At 45.9% G+C, this 24,341-nt stretch overlaps 1 protein-coding gene across 1 annotated transcript in view; it reads left to right on the top strand.

Moving 5' to 3' along the window:
- Positions 1-24,341, top strand: part of MGARP (mitochondria localized glutamic acid rich protein) — a 78,047-nt gene that overhangs the window by 9,776 nt on the left and 43,930 nt on the right. The window contains exons 3-5 of the mRNA XM_063956437.1: positions 14,112-14,284; positions 14,539-14,542; positions 21,940-21,948. Coding sequence (XP_063812507.1) covers positions 14,112-14,284; positions 14,539-14,542; positions 21,940-21,948 — 186 coding nt within the window. The remainder of the gene's footprint in view (positions 1-14,111; positions 14,285-14,538; positions 14,543-21,939; positions 21,949-24,341) is intronic.

Raw genomic sequence — 24,341 nt, 5'->3', positions numbered from 1 at the left:
GCAAAAGGTAGCATATGGTGTTGTGGCACTGTCCTACACCCCTGCCAGTATAAATATTAGAAATTAGCCCTGAGGGGAAATGCGCCATTAAGGGGACGGAGCTTCTTCCACAGGCAGCCAGCACACTGCTCAGCGCCTTTTTTCTCCCACCTGCTGCAGGGAAAGGAACACTGATCCTTCTCTCCACTTCTAAATCAAGTATCAGGTTGCAAAAGGGGGGGGGGGGGGGGGGTGGAGAGTGTAATTTGGGTGCTCAGTCATATTATTGGCAATATATAAGCGCGTAAGGTCTCTGTGTTCAAAGTACATGTTCCAGGGATTTTTTCCTTGGTGCTGAGTTGTGAGCTGGCAATTCCTGGTCTGTGTCCTTCTGACAGATTTTACTGTGGGTCTGTCCCTAATAAGCCCTGGAGTGTCTGTGGTGTGATTGTGCATGTGTGTGACATGTCTGAGATAGGGAGCTCTTCCCCTGAGGGAGCCATTTTAGGGACACAGAGTTGTAATGTGGTGGCGCTGCCGTCACACCACGAGCCTGAATGGGTGAAAGAATTACGTGATAGTGTGAATCATATCAGTAAGAGATTGGATAAGTCTGAGTCTCGTGCAGAAAACTGGAGAAAATCAGTGGAAGATGTGGTTTTTAATCGTTCTGCCTTTTCATCCACATTGGAATCCTCTGGCTCACAAAAAAAGATCTTTTGCACAAGTAGTACAAACTGACACGGACTCTGATTCCTGTGTCGACACTAGTGATTCCAGGGGAATAGATCCAAAGTTAGCGAAAAACATTCAATACATGATTGTTGCTATAAAGGAGGTGTTAGAAGTTACGGATCCCTCTTCTTTACCACAGGCGAAGGCTTATTTTAATAAAGAGAATAAAATTAATGTAACTTTCCCTCCATCTCATGAGCTGGGAGTCTGGACTAACCCTGAAAAGAAATTTCAGATTCCAAAGAGAATTCAGGCAGCTTACCCTTTCCCTGCAGAGGACAGGAAAAGGTGGGAATCGCCCCCCATTTTAGACAGTGCCCTGTCTCGGTTAACAAAAAAGGTGATTCTCCCTGCGCCTGGAACGGCTTCACTAAAGGAGCCGGCAGACCGCAAGTTAGAGACTACGTTAAAATCTATTTATGTGACCAATAGGACACTTCTCAGGCCTACCATTGCCTGTGCGTGGGTGAGTAGTGCTATTGAAAAGTGGTCAGAAAACTTGTCATCAGACATTGACACAATAGATAGAGACGAGATACTCCTAACATTGGGTCCTATCAAAGACGCTGCTGCATATTTGCTGGAAGCCATGAAAGATATTGGGATCAAGAGCCGCTACCATAGCAATTTCAGCACGTAGGGCGTTGTGGATTCGCCAATGGAATGCTGACGCAGATTCCAAAAGAAATATGGAGGCTCTCCTGTATAAAGGCGAGGCGTTGTTTGGGGATGGGCTGAATGCCTTAGTTTTGCGGCTACCGCAGGTAAGTCGACATTTTTACCTAATGCCCCTGCACCGGCCAAAAAGACGCGTCACTCTCAGATGCAGTCCTTTCGACCCAATAAATACAACAAGGTCAAAGGTTCCCCTTTTTTTGCGGGTAAAGGAAGGGGAAAAGGTAAAAAGTTCACAGCCTCTCCCGGATCACAGGAGCAGAAATCAACCTCTGCTTCTGCCAAATCTTCAGCATGACGCTGGGGCTCGTCTGAAACTCCAGTCAGATTTGGGTCCAATCTCGCCTGGACCCGTGGGTCTCACAAATAGTGTCCCACGGATACAAGCTGGTGTTTCAAGACATTCCCCATGCCGATTTTTCAAATCGGCCTTACCAGTTTCTATCCCAGACAGGGAAGTGGTATCAGCAGCAATACAAAAATGTGTCAGGATCAAGTGATTGTCCTGGTCCCCTTGTCGCAACAAGGAGAAGGGTTTTATTCAAGCCTTTTCGTAGTTTCGAAGCCGGACGGCTCGGTCAGACAGATTCTAAATTTGAAAACACTGAATCTCTACCTGCAAAGGTTCAAATTCAAGATGGAATCTCTGAGGGCAGTGATTTCCAGTCTGGAGGAAAGGGACTTCATGGTGTCATTGGACATAAAAGATGCCTACTTACATGTTCCTATCTATCCTCCGCATCAGGCTTATCTGAGATTTGCAGTGCAGGATTGTCATTACCAATTTCAGACGTTGCCGTTCGGACTCTCCACGGCACCGAGGGTCTTCACCAAGGTTATGGCGGAGATGATGGTCCTCCTTCGACAGCAAGGAGTCAATATAATTCCTTACCTGGACGATCTTCTGATAAAAGCGAGGTTCAGTGAAAGGTTGGTGCAGAATATTGCACTCTCCCTGACAGTATTTCAACAGCACGGTTGGATCATAAATTTTCCAAAGTCACAGTTGGAACCGATGACAAGATTATCGTTTCTGGGGATGATACTGGACACAAGTACAGAGGGTATTTCTTCCAGTAGAAAAGGCTCTGGAAATCCAGAGAATGGTCAAACGAATTATGAAACCAACAAGAGTGTCGATTCATCAATGCATTCGGTTGTTTGGGAAGATGGTAGCGGCCTATGAAGCCATACAGTTTGGCAGATTCCATGCCAGAGTATTCCAGTGGGACCTGTTGAACAAGTGGTCCGGATCCCATCTACACATGCATCAGAGGATAATCCTGTCTTCCAAAGCCAGAATTTCGCTCCTGTGGTGGCTGCACAGTTCTCACCTCCTGGAAGGACGCAGGTTCGGGATTCAGGACTGGGTCCTAGTAACCACGGATGCTAGTCTCTGAGGATGGGGAGCAACCCATACAGATCCAGTCAGACAATGTAACAGCAGTAGCGTACATAAACAGTCAGGGCGGAACAAAAAGCAGAGCGGCAATGGCAGAGGTGACAAAGATTCTCCTCTGGGCAGAAAGACATGCAAGAGCTCTGTTGGCAATTTTCATTCCGGGAGTGGACAACTGGGAAGCAGACTTCCTCAGCAGACACGATCTCCATCCAGGAGAATGGGGCCTCCACCAAGAAGTCTTTGCAGAGGTGACAGGTCTTTGGGGAGTTCCTCAAGTAGACATGATGGCATCTCTTCTCAACAAGAAGCTTCAGAGATATTGTTCCAGGTCGAGAGACCCTCAAGCAATAGCAGTGGACGCACTGGTGACCCAGTGGGTGTTTCAGTCGGTGTATGTCTTCCCCCCACTTCCACTGATACCAAAAGTTCTCAAAATCCATAAGAAGTACAGGAGTTCGATCGATCCTCATTGTCCCAGACTGGCCAAGGAGGGCTTGTTATCCAGATCTTCATGAGTTGCTCATAGAAGATCCTCTTCCTCTTCGCAAGGACCTGCTGCAGCAGGGGCCGTTCTTGTATCAAGACTTACCGCGGTTACGTTTGACGGCATGGCTGTTGAGCGCCGGATCCTAGCCCGAAAGGGTATTCCCAAAGAAGTCTTTCCCACTCTTATTCAGGCCAGGAATGGAGTAATGTCCAAACATTACCACCGTATTTGGAGAAAATGTGTGTCTTGGTGTGAAACCAAAAAGGCTCCAACGGAAGAGTTTGTTAGGACGTTTTCTCCATTTTCTTCAGGCGGGTGTGGATGCGGGCCTACGATTGGGTTCAATCAAGGTCCAGATTTCGGCCTTGTCCGTTTTTTCCCCAGAAACAATTGGCCTCCCTTCCAGAAGTTCAGACGTTCGTGAAAGGGGTTCTGCACATCCAACCTCCATTTGTGCCTCTTGGCTAATCATGGTGTTGCAGTTTCTTCAATCAGATTGCTTTGAACCTCTCCAGGAGGTGGAGTTGAAGTTTCTCACTTGGAAAGTGGTCATGCTGTTGGCCTTGGCATCAGCAAGGAGGGTATCTGAGTTAGGGGCCTTGTCTCACAAGAGCCCTTACTTGATATTCCATGAAGGTAGAGCTGAGCTAAGAACTCGTCAGCAATTTCTTCCAAAGGTGGTTTCTGACACTTTCGCTGGTTCGAAGTTTCTGGATGTGGTCAGAGCTTAGAAAATTTGTCGCCAGAACAGCTAGGATAGGGAAAACAGAGGCTCTGTTTATCCTGTATGCTCCCAACAAGATTGGGTGTCCTGCATCTAAGCAGACGATTGCGCGCTGGAACAGAGGTACGGTTCAACACGCTCATTCCATGGCAGGATTGCCGATGCCAAATTCGGTGAATGCCCATTCTACAAGAAAGGTGGGGTCATCCTGGGCGGCTGTATTACAACTTTGCCGAGCAGCTACTTGGTCAGGGGCAAACACGTTTGCTAAGTTTTACAAGTTTGACACCTTGGCCGCTGATGACCTAAAGTTTAGTCAATCTGTTCTGCAGGGACATCCGCACTCTCCCGCCCGTACTGGAGCTTTGGTATAAACCCATGGTACTAAAGTGGACCCCAGCATCCTCTAGGACATATGAGAAATCAGGATTTTTATACCTACTGGTAAATCCTTTTCTCCTAGTCCGTAGAGGATATTATAAATTCATACCAGCTCACATATACAAGGCACAGCTGGATAGTGCTATCTATATGGAGCAATAGAAGCTCCCTGGATTTAGGCGCTCAGCCCCGCCGCACAGAGCCCCGTACGCCAGCCACACTTCCGTCACTCCATACCGCCGCTCCACGGCTCTATGGTTCATCAAATTGACAGTGTCTAGGTCGACAATGTTTAGGTCGACCACTATAGGTCGACATGGATGGAATGTCGACAGGGTTTCTAGGTCGACATGTGCTAGGTCGACAGGTCTAAAGGTCGACATGAGGATTATTATTTTTTTTGGTGTCTTTTTCTTCGTAGAGTGACCGGGATCCCAAATTAGTGCACAGCGGCCCCTCGCATGGCTCGCTTCGCTCGCCATGCTTCGGGCATGGTGCCTTCGCTCCGCTACTGCTTCGCTCGGCACACTTTACTGTTCCAATCGTAGTCCACGTGGATCGTTAAGTATGAAAAAATCCAAAAAAAGAAAGAAAAATGTGAAAAACTCATGTCGACCTTTAGACCTGTCGACCTAGCACATGTCGACCTAGAACTATAGTGGTCGACCTAAACATTGTCGTCCTAGACGCTGTCGATCTTCAGACCGGATCCCGCGGTACACGGAGCACTTTGGGGGAGAGAATGTGTATAATGCCCATAGCGGCAGCAGCACAAAAGGCTGCATGGGTTGTAAGAATGCATAGGCTATGCAGCCTTTATTAACAGCATATTTCCAGGTTATATATGTCTTTCCACAATTTATACCCTGCAATATCATTATAACTGTAAGCATGGCATGTGGGCCATTTTAACCATGCTTCCTGTTTCTTCCTGTTTGTGATTCCAGAACGTTCCTGACCTACATCTCTACTCCACCGGAGGTGCAGGGGTGTTAGTGGGAATTTGGGATCAGGTTTCATACAGTCTGGCCGCCTCTCTGCAATTCGGATATATATATATATATATATATATATATATATATATATATATATATATATATATATATATATATATATATATATATATATATATATATATATATATATATATATATCTCTATATATATATATATCTATCTCTCTCAAAAAAATAAAGGGAAACACTAAAATAACACGTCCTAGATCTAAATTAATGAAATATTCTTATTAAATACTTTGTTCTTTACATAGTTGAATGTGCTGACAACAAAATCACACAAAAATTATCAATGGAAATCAAATTTATTAACCCATGGAGGTCTGGATTTGGAGTCACCCTCAAAATTAAAGTGGAAAAACACACTACAGGCTGATCCAACTTTGATGCAATGTCCTTAAAACAAGTCAAAATGAGGCTCAGTAGTGTGTGTGGCCTCCACGTGCCTGTATGACCTCCCTACAACCCACACAAGTGGCTCAGGTAGTGCAGCTCATCCAGGATGGCACATCAATGCGAGCTGTGGCAAGAAGGTTTGCTGTGTCTGTCAGCGTAGTGTCCAGAGCATGGAGGCGCTACCAGGAGACAGGCCAGTACATCAGGAGACGTGGAGGAGGCTGTAGGAGGGCAACAACCCAGCAGCGGGACCGTTACCTCTGCCTTTGTGCAAGGAGGAACAGGAGGAGCACTGCCAGAGCCCTGCAAAATGACCTCCAGCAAGCCACAAATGTGCATGTGTCTACTCAAACGATCAGAAACAGACTCCATGAGGGTGGAATGAGGGCCCGACGTCCACAGGTGGGGGTTGTGCTTACAGCCCAACACAGTGCAGGACGTTTGGCATTTGCCAGAGAACACCAAGATTGGCAAATTAGCCACTGGCGCCCTGTGCTCTTCACAGATTAAAGCAGGTTCTCATTGAGCATATGTGACAGACGTGACAGGGTCTGGAGGCGCCAAGGAGAACGTTCTGCTGCCTGCAACATCCTCCAGCATGACCGGTTTGGCAGTGGGTCAGTAATGGTGTGGGGTAGCATTTTTTGTGGGGCTGCACAGCCCTCCATGTGCTCGCCAGAGGTAGCCTGACTGCCATTAGGTACTGAGATGAGATCCTCAGACCCCTTGTGAGACCATATGCTGGTGCGGTTGGCCCTGGGTTCCTCCTAATGCAAGACAATGCTAGACCTCATGTGGCTGGAGTGTGTCCGCAGTTCCTGCAAGACGAAGGCATTGATGCTATGGACTGGCCCGCCCGTTCCCCAGACCTGAATCCAATTGAGCCCATCTGGGACATCATGTCTCGCTCCATCCACCAACGCCACGTTGCACCACAGACTGTCCAGGAGTTGGTGGATGCTTTAGTCCAGGTCTGGGAGGAGATCCCTCAGGAGACCATCCGCCACCTCATCAGGAGCATGCCCAGGCATTGTAGGGAGGTCATACAGGCACGTGGAGGCCACACACACTTCTGAGCCTCATTTTGACTTGTTTTAAGGACATTACATCAAAGTTGGATCAGCCTGTAGTGTGTTTTTCCACTTTAATTTTGCGGGTGACTCCAAATCCATCCCTCCATGGGTTAATAAGTTTGATTTCCATTGATAATTTTTGTGTGATTTTGTTGTCAGCACATTCAACTATGTAAAGAACAAAGTATTTAATAAGAATATTTCATTCAGATCTAGGATGTGTTATTTTAGTGTTCCCTTTATTTTTTTGAGCTATGTATGTATATGTGTGTGTGTATGTATATATGTGTGTGTGTGTGTATATATATATATATATATATATATATATATATATATATATATATATATATATATATATATATATATATATATATATATATCTTAGTAACAATTTTACTGAGTTGTGCAAGTTGTCTGTCCTTGTCTATTGTATGGTCTGTCTGCATAATGAGTAAGGCACCAGCAAAAACTAAAAAGCAGTTTCACTGCAATGTCTGTAAGAGTGTTACCGGATGGATCTACCACATGTACAGTATGTTTTGTGAATTCAGCTACGAATACAATTTCCGCTCCGGTTTCAAAGCCGGTTTTATCCCCGGACCCTCCATGGGCTATGGTAACAGATGTACTGGCTGGGTTGCAATCAGAATTGGCCACCGCTCGACAAGAGCGGGAAGCGGCAAGATCTGAGTCTCGGGTGAGACCGCCAGAACTACCGGAGGGGTCTCAGCCTTGCCAAAGGTCCAAGTCCATTTTGGGTAGAAGGGATAAATTTCATTTGTCTTATGATTTACCAGTTTCTGCTATGTTGCATTCTGACGATTCTATGCCAGACCTCACTGCGCAAGATGAGGGTGAGGAGGGCGAATTAGACCAGCAGTCAGATAGTGAAGATTTTGACAGCCCAGCATTGATAATCTCATCAGAGCGGTGCGTCAGTCTCTGAAGTTTACAGAAACTGAGGAGCCTCTGACAAATGATGAAGTCGTATTTACTAAACGACAGAGATCTCCAATGTGTTTTCCTGTTTCGGAATCTCTTAATAAGATGTTAGTAGAAACACGGAAGAATCCGGATAAACGGTTTTCTATACCTCGCCGATTTAAGTCTAGTTACCCGTTGCCAGAGTCTGTGACATCTACATGGGAGAATCCGCCAATGGTGGATTCGTCTGTGTCAACTTACAAAGAAATTAACCATACCGGTACCAACGGCTACTACGCTTAAAGACCCTTCAGACCGTAAAATAGAAGCTATGTTAAAGTCCATGTATATAGCAGCAGGAGTGTTGCTTAGACCTGGCTTGGTTGGCATTTGGGTAACTAAGGCGCTAATGGTATGGATAACAGAACTCAAGTCTGGTCTACATGACGATCACCTTATACTTCTCGCTGATCAAATTTGTGAAGCTGCTGATTATCTATGCACAGCTTCTACTGACGTCTCTCAGCTCACTTCTCGCTTTTCATCGTCGCTAGTTACAGCATGACGAGCACTCTGGCTGCGTTCTTAGCAAGCAGAGGTCAAAAGTGGTATAGAGGCGTTACCTTACGGTGGCGAGAAGTTGTTTGGTCCTGAATTGGACAAATGGATTTCTGAGGCCATGGGAGATGGGTCTGTTTTCCGACCATTGCCTGCAACGGTACATAGACGGAAATACTCTGGACCGGCGTTCAAATCCTTTAGACCTCGGCCCTTTCGAGGCCGTGGCAGAGGAACAGCCACGCCTGGTAGACTAGGTCGAGGACGTGGTTTTCAACAAACCAACACCAGTCGTCAGGACGCTAAGGTCACCGACAAACCAGTGGCATGACGGGCTCCCAGCCCATCTCGGATCTCCAGTTGTGGGAGCACGCCTTCAGACGTTCCATTTGGCGTGGTTCAAGACATCCACAGGTGGGTGGATCCGCAATTTAGTGTTAAAAGGTTACAAAATACAGTTCGACTGTCTACCGCCACTGCGGTTTTTCAAGACAGGACTGCCTGTGTCGGACGACAAGAGGGCGGTTCTGCAAATTGCCATTCAGTCTCTGCTGAAGTTTTGATTCCGGTCCCTGTACACCAACAAGGTCAGGGTTATTATTCCAGTCTGTTTGTGGTACCAAAGCCGGATGGCTTGGTCAGGCCAATATTGAACTTGAAGGGCCTCAATCAGTACGTCACTTACTACAGATTCAAGATGGAATCTCTGCGGTAAGTAATTGCAGGTTTAGAGCCACAGGAATTCATGATTGCGCTGGATCTCAAGGATGCATTTCGATTCCGATTTGGCTACCTCATCAGAGGTTCTTGCGGTTTGCGATAAGGTAGAACCATTACCAGTTTCGGGCTCTACCGTTTGGCCTCTCGTCAGCGCCTCGGGTATTCACCAAAGTGATGTCTGTGATGATAGCTCATCTCAGATCCCTGGGAGTGATAATAGTTCCGTACTTGGACGATCTGCTCATCAAAGCTCCGTCTCAACCGATGCTCCTCCAACATGCGTTGCTAACGTACAATGTACTAGTTCAGCACAGTTTGATTGTCAACTTCAAGAAATCACATCTGATTCCGTCTCAACGACTTCAATTCCTAGGTATGATTCTCGATACGGTAGATCAAAGAATTTACCAACCAGAACAAAGTACAGATTATTCGTCATCTGGTACAATTAGTGCTCAAGCCACGCACAGTCTCAGTACATTTGTGCATTCGCCTGTTAGGCACAATGGTGGCGGCTTTCGAAGTGCTTCAGTTCGGAAGATTTCACTCTCGTCCTTTTCAACTGGATGTGCTCGCACAGTGGTCGGGCTCGCATCTGCAGATTCACCAGATGGTGAGGTTGTCGCCACAGGCCAGAGTATCTCTACTCTGGTGGCTCAAAGTACACAATCTAACCACAGGGAAACGGTTCGGCGCCTGGAATTGGATAATTCTAACGACGGATGCGAGTCTCAGAGGTTGGGGAGCTGTAGTTCAAAATTGTCAGCTCCAGGGTCTCTGGGCGGATCACGAAAGATTGCTGTCTATAAATGTCCTGGAACTCCAGGCAATTTACAATGCGCTACGACAAGCAGTGCACATGCTTCGGTCTCAGACTGTCCAGGTGCAGTCAGACAACGTGACGGCGGTCGCGTACATCAACAAACAAGGAGGAACGAGAAGCCGCATGGCCATGCGGGAAGTAGCTAGAATCCTCGATTGGGCCGAGCATCACCAAGTGATATTGTCGGCAGTGTTCATTCCAGGAGTGGACAACTGGGATGCGGATTATCTCAGCCGTCGGGATTTTCATCCAGGAGAATGGGCATTAAATCCAGAAGTGTTTCACATGTTGGTCCAGAGGTGGAGTTACCCTCAAGTGGACCTGATGGCATCTCGCCACAATCGCCAAACGCCCCAGTATGTGTCCAGAACGCGAGATCCAAAGGCAGTGGCGGTGGATGCTATCACAATCGCGTGGCCCTACAGCCTCGTGTATCTGTTTCTACCGTTTCCGCTGCTCCCTCTGTTGCTAAAACGGATCAAAAGAGAGTTCGCCACAGTCATACTAGTGGCGCCTCATTGGCCTCGGAGAGCTTAGTTCTCGGATCTCCGGATTACTCGCAGATGATCCTTGGCCGCTCCCGCTACGTCCGGACCTGTTAGAACAGGGTCTATTCCTTTACCCCGATTTAGCGCGGCTGCGTTTGAGTACAGCCTCCATTCATTCCACCTACAGCGCCATGGGACTTAATTCTGGTTTTAGATTTCTTACAGTCTTCATATTTTGAACCCTTACAACAAGTGGATATTAAGTTTCTCACTTGGAAAACAATTTTTCTCCTAGCCTTAGCTTCGACAAGGCGTGTTTCAGATTTGGGTGCCTTGTCATGCAAGCCACCGTATTTGGTGTTTCATGATGACAGAGCGGAACTTCGGACGAATCCCGCTTTCCTGCCAAAAGTAGTCATTTTTTTCACATCAATCAACCAATAGTAGTTCCGGTGTTAACAGAAGATTCTGGAACTTTGGATGTGGTACGCGCACTACGCGTTTATGTATCCCGAACGTCTACAGTTTGTAAGACGGATTTGTTGTTTGTTCTCTATGATGCTGCCAAGATGGGTTGGCCCGCTTCTAAGCAGAAGTTATCCAGATGGATTAAACTGACCATACGTCAGGCTTACCTTCATGCTAGGTTACAGCCGCCTACATCAGTAACAGCTCATTCCACACGTTCTGTGGGAACTTCATGGGCAGCTGGTCGTGGGGCTTCTACGACGCAGCTTTGCCGTGCGGCTACATGGTCATCAGTGCACACGTTTGTGCGCTTTTACAAGTTTGATACGTTTGCGGCATCAGCATCTAGCTTTCGCCGCCTAGTGTTACAGGTGCCAAACAGCTCTCCCACCCACAGGGAAGCTTTGGTACGTCCCAAGAGTACTCCAGTGACCCCTAGTGGATGAAAAAGAAAATAGGATTTTGGTACTTACCAGATAAATCCTTTTCTTTGAATCCATAGGGGACACTGGACGCCCACCCAGAGCAGTTTTACCTGGTTTGTGGTAAGTTTTGGATATCTTATGGTAACACATTCTCACCGACTGGTTCAAATTTTCAAGTTCTATCGGTTATGGTGTCAATTGTTTAGTTGTCAGTAACATTATGTGTCAACTTTATTGTTGTCCGTTATGTTATATGTAATTCTCCATTGTCAACCTCTCTATCGCTCCTGTTCGGCTCAGTAAAAAACTGAGGTGCTCTGGGAATATGATGGGGAGGAGAGTTACTAAATTTAAATATTCAGTGCCTTTGTTCTGCTAAAGCTGTCCATATCCCAAGAGTACTCCAGTGCCCCCTATGGATTCAAAGAAAAGGATTTACCTGGTAAGTACCAAAATCCTATTTTCAGCCTTGTCAGTATGATTTCAGAGAAAAATTGCGACTCTGCCTGATGATCATACATTCACTCAGTGTGTTTTACGGATTCAACCTCCCTATGTCCCACCTGTGGCTCCTTGGGATTTGTCGCTGTTTCTGGAGGCCTTGCAAGAGTCTCCGTTTGAACCTCTTGAATCTGTGGACCTTAAGTGGCTTTCTCTCAAGGTATTGTTTCTGCTGGCTATTGCCTCTGCTAGACGGGTATTAGATTTGGGTGCCTTGTGTTGTAGGTCCCCCTATCTGATTTTTCACTGTGACCGATGTTCGGGCATTCCTGATTGTCCCGGAGAACTTGGTACACTGATATTCTGGCCATGTCTGTAGAAAACCCTTGGCCTCTACCGTTAAGAAGGGACCTTCTTCAGCAAGGACCGTTCGTCTTCCCGGACTTGCAAGGGCTTCGTTTGACGTCCTGGAAGTTGAGCGGAATATCCTAGCTCACAAGGGCCTTTCCAGAAAGGTTATTGCTACCATGGTTCAGGCCAGGAAACCTGTAACTTCAAAACACTTTCACCATATCTGGAAAAAGTATGTCTCCTTGTGCGAAGAACGCACATATCGGCCTGCAGAGTTCCACTTGGGGCGGTTCCTCAGTTTCCTGCAGGCTGTTGTGGATACGGGCTTACGTCTGGGTTCCATTAAGGTCCCGATTTCAGCGCGCTCAATTTTCTTCCGGAAGAAATTGGCAGTGTTGCCAGAAGTTCAGACCTTCTTGCAGACCTTCACTGCACCTTGGGATTTGAATGTGGTGTTGAATTTTCTACAGTCCTCCTGGTTTGAACCTCTGATGACTGTAGAAGATAAGTACCTCACGTGGAAGACTGTGATGTTACTGGCCCTGGCTTCTGCTTGACGCGTCTCTGAATTAGGGGCCTTATCGTGTAAAAGTCTGTATTTGCTCTTTTACGAGGACAGAGCGGAGCTCAGGACTAGACAGCAGTTCCTGCCGAAGGTCGTTTCTGCGTTCCATTTGAATCAACCTCTTGTAATTCCGTCCAGTCCTGGGACTTCTGCTCCTCCGGAGTCATTGGATGCTGTGAGAGCCTTGAAGATCTATGTCAAGAGAACGGCTCGAATCAGAAAGACTGATTCATTGTTTGTGCTGTATGATGCGCAGAAAAGCAGTCCATTGCTCGTTGGCTTAGGCTCACTATCCAACAGGCCTGTGTTTTGGCAGGCTTGCCTGTTCCACTGTCTCTGAAGGCCCACTCTACTAGATCAGTGGGGTCTTCCTGGGCGGCTGCCCGAGGAGTCTTGGCCCTGCAGCTGTGCCAATCTGCTACCTGGTCGGGGACGAACACCATTGTGAAGTTATACAGATTTGATACCCTGGCCAAAGAGGATACCCAGTTTGGGCAGGCGGTGCTGCAGATGTCTCCGCACATTCCTGCCCGTTCTGGAAACTTTGGGACGTCCCCATCGTACTGTGTCCCCAGTATCCCTTATGGATGTTAGAGAAAATAGGATTTTAATACCTATCGGTAAATCCTTTTCTCGTAGTCCAGTGCGGTGACTTTCTGCATGTGGTATATTGTATGTTACCTGCTCAGCTGCTGTTTTTTTTGTTGCCAGCAGTTGCTGGTCGTGTTTATGTTCTTGGTGTGCTGGTGAAAAATCTCACCACTCACTGTTATTAAATTCCTTCTCTAGCATATGTTCTTTCTCCTTCGGGCACTGTTTTACCTATAACTGCCTGTGGGAGGGGGCATAGAGGGTAGGAGCCAGAACACCCACTTGAAGAAATTTAAAGTGCACTGGCTCCTTTTGGACCCCGTCTATACCCCTTTGTACTAATGTGTCCCCAATATCCCTTATGGACTACCGAAAAGGATTTACCGGTAGGTATTAAAATAGTATTTATTTTTTTTACATTTTTATTTATTTATTTATTTTATTCTCCAAACCAAAATGGGCTGTGCTTACCCAAAACTCCCATTCCAAGGTTTCTCTTTCTGTAAACAAAAATTTGGTAAATGAGCATGGCATATGATTCAACATTTGCAACCGGTCAGGTTACAAAGAAATCCATATTTTTTCTGACAATAGGAACTATGGTTGGTTTTGGAGTCTGCCAAGGGGCACAAGCGGAGTACAAAACTACATTGGCATGGAAAGCAAGATAGAATGCTTTAACGTAGGCCAAAAGTTTAATAAAGTGACTTAATTTCCACATAAATGTTAAACAATTGGCAATGCAAGTTACAAAACACTGAACATGCAGATTCCAAGTGTATAAAGGGCATGTGCTTGGTAAAGTAATCTGCAAACTGTAATGTTTATTTAGTCTTTTTGCTAAAAGCTCATCAGTAAATATGCTTGTTATTTTTCTCCCCTCATTCCAGTTGTACCGCACATTGAGCAGTGATCGAGCCCGTTTCCGTGACAGACACGAATACATCCACACACAGCTGAGACCCGCAGTTGATTCTCACAGTAAGAATAGTCTTATCCCTATAATAGTAGGAAGGGTTATTGTACATACTTTGCTTACCACTGGGCTAACAGTGATAGCCCAGTGATAACATATTTGTTGCAGTTACTACGCTATAGTGTTTTTTTTAATGGTACCTGCAGCTGACTTGGTAGGCGAGGTTGTATAGTTCTTTGTATACATTCTGCTCCGATTTCCATGTCCTTGGTCATCTGTGGACCCCCTGCCATCTGAAAGCAGTTAGTTAACATGCATGTGACGTTAGATACTCTGCTAAGGTGCATCTAGAAAGGGCCTGTATTTTCATAACTTAACATTTAAGGTTCTTATATTTTTAGAGAGGTGCTGAGGAATAGGATGTCCACAAAACTGGACTTGTGTTTTTTAAGCTGCTAGTGACCTACATTCATGATGTTCAAGTCTACTAATACCCCTTTCACATCGCACTGAAAACCCGGTACCGACACGGCATATTGCCGTGTCGAAACGGGTCCGTGTGCGATGTGAAAGGTCCAATTGTGAATTAGCGGGTCGCCTGACCCGGTAATTCAACCCGGTAAAAAAGAAGGGTTCTTACCGGGTTGATTACCGGGTCAGGCGCAGTGTGAATGGGAGCCGTTCCGATGCGAATCGGCTCCCATTCACAGCATAGGCAGAGGCGGCGCAGGAGATGAGCTCATCTCCCGGCGCCGCCTCCACCCCCGCCCCTGCTGCTGCTGCTCCCTCCGCTGCTATGGCAACCGACCCGGTATATTGCCGGGTCGGAAAGCCAGCAGAGGAGCGCAAATGCCGGGTCCCACCCGGTAAGTACACGTTTGTCTTACCGGGTAGGATCCGGCATTTGCGATGTGAATGCGGTATAATTTATAAGGACTGGGAGATAAGACTGTTTTAGTGCAAATCATTATTGGTATTTGGAAACAGTAAAGAATAGACATGAGCAAGAGCAGGAGTGTCCATCAAATTTGTAGCACTCTATGTAAATATTTACAGAATTTTCCATATGCCACTATTCGTAGAGACCTGAGATTGGACCCCTCCCCCCTTCCTCCCCCAGCTCCTCAATGTACATTAAATGCTAGGCACAGGGCTACTCCTACAGACTTCTATGAAAAATACACCTCTGCTCCTTCCACGTGCACCACCTGAACAGATAAATCTCTCCGTTACTACTCAATGCCCTCACCACTATGCCCTCACACTTCTGCTTTACGCAATGAGTAATAGATTCTGTCCATATACATACAAGGCTCAATATGAAAGTATGCTGTATATAAGGATATAGAACTATATGGGAACATAATGAGAATCGTAATGGATTGTGGGATCAGAGTAATAATGACAGGATTGTGTTGCTGTTGAGTACAAGCTGTGGTTGATGTGATACATGGATTTTACTGGGGCATTCAGATATGATTATGACCACTGAGTTAGGCAGATATGATTGAGGTATACTATACAGAACAATTGTGAAGTTGTGTTCAGTAACAATGCACCACCTCTCTTCCAAGTACATACTTGCAGGTGTGCACATTCTTTTTGGCAAGCATACTTTATAATACGACAGTAAGGACAAATATTCCCAGAGCTCACTACAAAGGATCCGCAATTAGATTTGTATGCTATATGATGATAGAAATACAGAGATCTGTTTGCATATATTTGCAAAAATAGGATTAAGTTGCCAGACTGCGTCAAGGCCAATAATCCTATTGCATGTTATGCTACATGATAATAGCACATTCATGAATATATCTAAATTGAGAGCCAATTCACCTGGAGGCACCCCAAGATCCTCCAACTTCGATATTTTCAGATATGTGCTGTTATCTCGTAGTATAACAATATATACAATATAATTAAGCTGCCTTGACACGGCCTGGTAGCTTAATCATATCATTTAAAATATATGCAAACTGAGATCTGTGTATTCCTATTATCATGCAATATTGAAATTTCATTTCTGATGCTTTGTAGTGCGGTGGGGGACTATTTTACCTTTATTAATTTAGTTTATTTTTTTATTCCTTTTTGTCTAGACAAATTCCTACTTTTTAGTATACTTTATAATAACTAAGATTTGATCTGTTGCCCAATATCTCAAACTATTTGGTTCTTTAATATCTCTATCACTTTGGCAAAAGTGCAAAGCATTTCTCTGACGTCCTAGTGGATGCTGGGAACTCCGTAAGGACCATGGGGAATAGCGGCTCCACAGGAGACTGGGCACATCTAAAGAAAGCTTTAGGACTATCTGGTGTGCACTGGCTCCTCCCCCTATGACCCTCCTCCAAGCCTCAGTTAGATTTTTGTGCCCGACCGAGCAGGGTGCAATCTAGGAGGCTCTCCTGAGCTTCTTAGAAAAAGTTAGTTTTAGGTTTTTTATTTTCAGTGAGACCTGCTTGCAACAGGCTCACTGCATCGAGGGACTAAGGGGAGAAGAAGTGAACCTGCCTGCTTGCAGCCAGCTTGGGCTTCTTAGGCTACTGGACACCATTAGCTCCAGAGGGACCGAACACAGGCCCAGCCTCGGAGTCCGGTCCCAGAGCCGCGCCGCCGGCCCCCTTTCAGAGCCAGAAGCAAGAAGAGGTCCGGAAAATCGGCGGCAGAAGACATCAGTCTTCACCAAGGTAGCGCACAGCACTGCAACTGTGCGCCATTGCTCCTCATGCACACCACACACTCCGGTCACTGAGGGTGCAGGGCGCTGGGGGGGGGGGCGCCCTGAGCAGCAATATAAACACCTTGGCTGGCAAAAATACATCACATATAACCCCCAGGGCTATATGGATGTATATTAACCCCTGCCAGATTCCATAAAAATGCGGGAGAAAAGTCAGCGAAAAAGGGGCGGAGCTATCTCCTTCAGCACACTGGCGCCATTTTTCCCTCACAGCTCCGTTGGAGGGAAGCTCCCTGGCTCTCCCCTGCAGTTAATACACTACAGAAAGGGTTAAAAAGAGAGGGGGGGGGGCACAATTTAGGCGCAGTATACAACATATATGCAGCTATAAGGGAAAACACTTTTTTATAGGTGCTATCCCTGTGATATATAGCGCCCTGGTGTGTGCTGGCATACTCTCCCTCTGTCTCCCCAAAGGGCTTTGTGGGGTCCTGTCCTCTATCAGAGCATTCCCTGTGTGTGTGCTGTGTGTCGGTACGGCTGTGTCGACAGGTATGGGAGGATAATGAGGTGGAGGCGGAGCGAATGCCTGTAAATATGTTGTCACCCCCTGCGGGGTCGACACCGGTGTGGTTGAACTTATGGAAGGATTACGTGAAAGTGTCAACTCCTTACATAAAAGGTCGACGACACGGAACAGCCAGCTACTCAGCTTGTGCCTGTTCCAGCGTCTCAAATGTCATGGGGGGCTCTAAAATCGCCCGCTACCTCAGATAACAGACACAGATGTCGACACGGATACTGACTCCAGTGTCGACATCGATGAGACTGGTGTACCCTCCAAATAGGTCCACCCGTTACAGGATTGAGACAATGAAAAATGTATTACACATTTATGATTATACCCCAGGTACCACATAAAAGGGTATTGTGTTTGGTGAGAGAAAACTATTAGTAGTTTTTCCTGCATCTGAGAAATTAAATGAGGTGTGTGAGGAAGAGTGGTCTTCCCCCGGTAAGAAATTGATAATTTCTACAACGGTTATTGGCAGCGTACCCTTTCCCGCCAGAGGATAGGTCACGCGGGGAAACACCCCATAGGGTAGATACAGCGCTTACACGCTTATCAGAAAAGGTGGCACTACCGTCTTCGGGTACGGCCGCCCTGAAGGAACCTGCTGATAGAAAGCAGGAGGTTACCCTATAAGATATGGTCACACACTAGGGCATTATATTGCGACCAGCCGTTGCTTCGGCATGGATGTGCAGTGCTCCCGCTGCGTAGTCAGATTCCCTGTCGGAAAATAACTATGGATAGGGACAATATTTTGCTGAAAATAGAGCATATAAAAGACGTGGTCTTATACATGCGTGATGCACAGAGGGATATTTGCCGGCTGGCATCAAAAATAAGCGCTAGGTCCATTGCCGCCAGACGGGGGTTATGGACTTGGCAATGGTCAGGCGATGCCGACTCGAATCGGCACATGGAAGTTGCGCTATAAGGGGGTAAAACTGTTTGGGGATGGTTTTTCAGACCTCGTTTCCACAGCTACTGTTGGGAAATCGATTTTTTTTGCCACAGGCTACCCCACAACAAAAGAAAGCACCGTATCATCAAGTACAGTCCTTTCGGCCCCAGAAAAGCAAGAGGGCTAGAGGCTCATCCTTTCTGCCGAGAGGCAAAGGTAGAGGAAAAAAGCTGCAACACACAGCTAGTTCCCAAGAGCAGAAGTCCTCCCTGCGTCCGGTAGGTCCACAGCATGGTGCTGGGGCTGCTCAGGCGGACCCAGGTACGGTGGGGGCCCGTCTCAGACAGTGGGCTCTCTCACATGGATCCCTGGCTCCTTCAAGTAGTATCTCAGGGGTACAGGCTGGAGTTCGAGACGTTCTTCCCCCCCGCCGTTTCCTAAAATCTGCCTTACCGGCACCTCCCTCTGCCAGGGAGACTGTGTTGGTGGATATTCAACACTATAATCACAACAAGTGATTGTCAAGGTGCCCCTCCTTCAGCAAGGAAGGGGTTACTATTCCACAGTGGTTGTGGTACCGAAACGGTTCGGTGAGACCCATCTTGAAATTAAAATACTTGAACTTTTATATCAGAAGATTCAAGTTCAAGATGGAATCGCTCAGAGCGCTTATTACGAGCCTGGATGAGGGGGATTACAGGGTCTCCCTGGACATCAAGGATGCGTACCTGCATGTCCCCATTCCCCCCCCCTCACCAGGAGTACCTCAGATATATGGTACAGGACTGTCACTATCCGTTCCAGACGCGGCCGTTGGAGTTGTCCACGGCACCGAAGGTCTTTACCTAGGTAATGGCCGAAGTGATGATACTCCTTCGCAAGAAGGAAGTTTTTATTATCCCGTACTTGGACGATCTCCTGATAAAGGCGAGGTCCAAAGAACAGTTGGTAGTGGGGGTAGCACTCTCTCGGGAAGTGCTACAACAGCACGACTGGATTCTCAATATTCCAAAGTCACAGCTGGTCCCGACGACACGTCTTCTGTTCCTGGGAATGTTTCTGAACGCAGACCAGAAAAGAGTGTTTCTTCCAGTGGAAAAAGCAGAGGAGTTGTCATCTCTAGTCAGAGACATCCTAAAACCAGGACAGGTGTCTGTACATCAATGCACACGAGTCCTGGGAAAAATGGTAGCTTCGTACGAAGCATAATTCCATTCGGAAGACTCCACGCAAGGACGTTCCAGTGGGACCTGTGGGACTAATGGTCCGGGTACCATGTACAGATACAACAGCGGATAACCCTGTCAGCAAGAAACAGGGTGTCGCTGCTGTGGTGGCTGCAGAGGGCTCATCTACTAGTGGGCCGCAGATTCGGAATACAGGACTGGGTCCTGGTGACCACGGATGCCAGCCTTCGGGGCTGGGGTGCAGTCACACAGGGAAGAAATTTCCAAGGAGATTTCGCTTCACATAAATATTCTGCAGCTAAGGGCCATTTACAATGCCCTAAGACAAGCAAGGCCCCTGCTTCGGAACCAGCCGGTACTGATCCAATCAGACGACATCACGGCGGTCGCCCATGTAAACAGACAGGGCGGCACAAGAAGCAGGATGGCGATGGCAGAAGCCACAAGGATTCTCCGATGGGCGACCTACACCCAGGAGAATGGGGACTTCATCCAGAAGTTTTCCAAATGCGGGTAAACCGTTGGGAATGACCACGGGTGGACATGATGGCGTCCCGCCTCAACAAGAAGTTGAAAAGATATTGCGCCAGGTCAAGGGACCCTCAGGCGATCGCTGGGGACGCTCTAGTGACACCGTGGGTGTACCAGTCGGTTTATGTGTCTCCTCCTCTACCTCTCATACCCAAGGTACTGAGAATAATAAGAAGGCGAGGAGTGAAAACCATACTCGGGGTTCCGGATTGGCCATGAAGAGCTTGGTACCCGGAACTTCAAGAGATGCTGGCAGAGGACCCTTGGCCTCTGCCGCTCAGACAAGACCTGCTGCAGCAGGGACCCTGTCTGTTCCAAGACTTACCGCGGCTGCGTTTGACGGCATGGCGGTAGAACACCGGATCCTAAAGGAAAAGGGTTTTCCGAAGGAAGTCATCCCTACCCTGATCATAGCCAGGAAGGATGTCACCGCAAGACATTATCGCCGCGTTTGGCGAAAATTTGTTGCTTGGTGGGAGGCCATGAAGGCCCCGACGGAGGAATTTCAACTATGTCGATTCCTGCACTTCCTGCAAGCAGGGGTGACGTTTGGGCCTCAAATTGGGGTCCATCAAGGTCCAGATTTCGGCTCTGTCGATTTTCTTCCAGAAAGAATTGGCTTCACTGCCTGAAGTTCAGACTTTGGTTAAAGGAGTACTACATATTCAGCCTCCTTTTGTGCCTCCTGTGGCACTTTTTGGATCTCAGCGTGGTGTTGGATTTCCTAATGTCGCATTGGTTGAGCCACTTAAAACCATGGAGCTAAAGTATCTCGCGTGGAAAGTGGTCATGCTCTTGGCCTTGGCCTTGGCCAGGCGTGTGTCAGAATTGGCGGCTTTGTCATGTAAAAGGCCTTATCTGATTTTCTGTATGGATAGGGCAGAGTTGAGGACTCGTCCTCAGTTTCTCCCGAAGGTGGTCTCAGGTTTTCACTTGAACCAACCTATTGTGGTGCCTGCGGCTACTGGGGACTTGGAGGATTCCAAGTTGCTGGACGTAGTCAGGGCCCTGAAAATTTTATTTTTCCAGGACGGCTGGAGTCAGGAAAACTGACTCGCTGTTTCTCCTGATGGCACCCAACAAGCTGGGTGCTCCTGCTTCTAAGCAGTCTATTGCGCGCTGGATTTGTAGCACTATTCAGCTGGCGCATTCTGCGGTAGGATTACCGCAGCCTAAATCAATAAAAGCCCATTCCACAAGGACGGTGGGCTCATCTTGGGCGGCTGCCCGAGGGGTCTCGGCTTTACAACTTTGCCGAGCAGCTACTTGGTCAGGGGCAAATACGTTTGCAAAATTCTACGAATTTGATACCCTGGCTGAGGAGGACCTGGAGTTCTCTCATTCGGTGCTGCAGAGTCATCCGCACTCTCCCACCCGTTTGGGAGCTTTGGTATAATCCCCATGGTCCTTACGGAGTTCCCAGCATCCACTAGGACGTCAGAGAAAATAAGAATTTACTTACCAATAATTCTATTTCTCGTAGTCCGTAGTGGATGCTGGGCGCCCATCCCAAGTGCGGATTGTCTGCAATACTTGTATATAGTTATTGTTAACTAATCGGGTTCTTGTTGTGAGCCATCTATTCAGAGGCTCCTCTGTTATCATGCTGTTAACTGGGTTTCATATCACAAGTTGTACGGTGTGATTGGTGTGGCTAGTATGAGTCTTACCCGGGATTCAAAATCCTTCCTTATTGTGTACGCTCGTCCGGGCACAGTATCCTAACTGAGGCTTGGAGGAGGGTCATAGGGGGAGGAGCCAGTGCACACCAGATAGTCCTAAAGCTTTCTTTAGATGTGCCCAGTCTCCTGCGGAGCCGCTATTCCCCATGGTCCTTACGGAGTTCCCAGCATCCACTACGGACTACGAGAAATAGAATTATCGGTAAGTAAATTCTTATTTTTAATTGTATTTTTTGTTTTTCAGGTGATGACGGTAAGTTTCCTTCTATATTTCTTCTTCTATGCATGTGGTTTTTTTCCTACTATATTTTTCCTAGTGCTTGCAGAACATATTGCTTTGGCCTGGCTACTTAATCCTATACACAGATAAACATTAGTACACTAACAGTTAATACATATGTATCTTGTGCCAGCATAATCTGTTGCACTGTAACAGAGCATGTCTATTGTATTATACACCATATACAGAGTGGGGAACCCGGGCAAAGCAGCATGTACTGTAAAAATAACCCATCTGTTCTGAACAAGGTTTTCAAGCAGCTGATATTTGTTTCTTACAATAAAATAACTATTAAAGAATTTTAAAAGCAAGTAAATCATCACAGTCCATATGTTACACTACTAACATTTGCATACTTGAGGCCCAGTAAATTTGTTTTAATATTCCATATGAGACTAACACAACTGTTTTCATCCTTGTTCACAACCGAGCATGTCCTGTCTGTCACTGTGTATGAAAGTTTCTTGGTGTCTGTTAATTCTGGTTAGCTCTTAATACAATTTTTAATGTACCTTACACACATTCTTTGGCATGAGCACTTATTCATTTTTTTTTTTTTTTTTTTTTTTGGCTCATGTTCATTTTACGCTAATTGTCACTTTTTTTCTTTTTTTTTCACTTACAATTTCCAGAATAAAGCCCATGGTAATGTCTACTCAAAGTTGAAGCTATAGGAGCATAAAGACAGTCCACCTTGCCGTGCAGCCTAACTCTAGTGATGACTATAGTCTCACCCGTCACTTAAATACCAACACTTTCATTTTACCTTTTTTATTTTTTTATTTTTCTTTTGTCTAATACTGTATATAAACCCCATTTGGTCCATGAGGGGGTTGGATCCAGCTCTTACATTGTTTTGTGAAATGTGTTAAGTTAATTGAATAGGTTATGGCTGATTGCTCCGATGACCTGTGTGTGTAAATGACTGTCCAATAAAGACAACTCTGAATGTTACGTTTCGACTGACTGTCCTTTATTTTATTTTTTTCACCTGTGACTGGGATTCCTTGGTGGAATTTCTCTTAACTTAAGAGGTGGAGTTTTATTCCCTAAATGTTATTTTGTGATTAAATTGTTCTATAAATGAAACTAACGGGGGAAAGCTTTGGAATACTGTGTGTTATGGAACTAACATACTCCTGCTTGCTTTCCTTAATACGCGAAGCATGGCCTCTACTGTAGATTAGCTCCGTATTTTGGGAAAAAGCTATGGCTTAAAGGCAACTTGCTGATGAAAGAGTATTTTGTAGCTTTAGCAGATTTCTAGATTTGGCATATGAAAATGTGGGGTTTCTTGTATCTTAGTGAATTAAGTTTATTTTATGCTATGTGAGGAATGCTTTGTGATAAAATGGCACTACCCTATACAGGCATACAGTACAAGCGAGTATAGTAAATTAAAAATATTCCCTTTCACACGAGGTACTGATGTCAAATTTCAGTAGAATCCATGATATGAGAACATAAATATATACAATAAAGTGTAATTCATTTAAATTAAATTAGAAATAGGTTGGTTAACCCAACCAAATACCGTTAAAACGGACTATCATATGAGACAGTTAGTTATACAAAAAACAAAACCCCTTACAAGGTGTTTTTGAATCCTTTGTTAGAAGCTTGTCATTAGCTAACATTTTATTAAGAATACAACTATAAAACAAGCTGTGTAGTTCAAAGACCCATGTATAAATTAAGTGTAGAAAAGTTTATTCAATATTTGTGAGTAATCGAAATTTGAAAAAATTGTAAAAATCCAGAATGGCAACTTTACAAGATAGTTGCCGTTAATAGTCATATGTTATACAGTATATGGTCTCTGGAATCTTGTAGGCCTCCATTAATTGCTGCCTCCTAGATAAAGAGTTCCTAAAATCCTTCCTCTGCCCGTCACATTTTGAGATTGAGGGTTTCCTTCAAGGCATGTAGAGAACTGGAAGTTGCATGCCTCAATAATTAGTGGTCAACCCTTCATTCAGACATTATAGATTACTGGGAAGATGCTCCTTCAATTTATTTAATTTGCAGGCATATGTGAAAAATGCAGATGGTGTGTTCTTAAAAATGTCAAACTTCTAAGTAGTCGTTCTGGGGGGTGTCCCAGGGGTTCTGCACCCATTCCCAACATTTTTACCTCATAATAAGTGTTTTCCCCAAGCTTATCACCTGCTCATGTGTGGTAAAGTGAAATTCATGGTAAACATATGGAGAATTATTGCTTGTAATTTATTGCAGACAATTGAATAGGGGCTTATTGCAATAAAATCCGTTTTTGCCACAAAACGGGTTATCACAGCTAATTGATTTTCCCCCTATGTTTATAAATTTATGTCCTTGACTGTACTAGAATTTAACATCAATATCCA

This window comes from Pseudophryne corroboree, chromosome 1 (genome assembly GCF_028390025.1).
Source record: "Pseudophryne corroboree isolate aPseCor3 chromosome 1, aPseCor3.hap2, whole genome shotgun sequence".
Classification (NCBI taxonomy): domain Eukaryota; kingdom Metazoa; phylum Chordata; class Amphibia; order Anura; family Myobatrachidae; genus Pseudophryne; species Pseudophryne corroboree.
The sequence above is the reverse complement of the archived record's forward strand: the minus strand, read 5'-3'. Positions and strand labels throughout refer to the sequence as shown.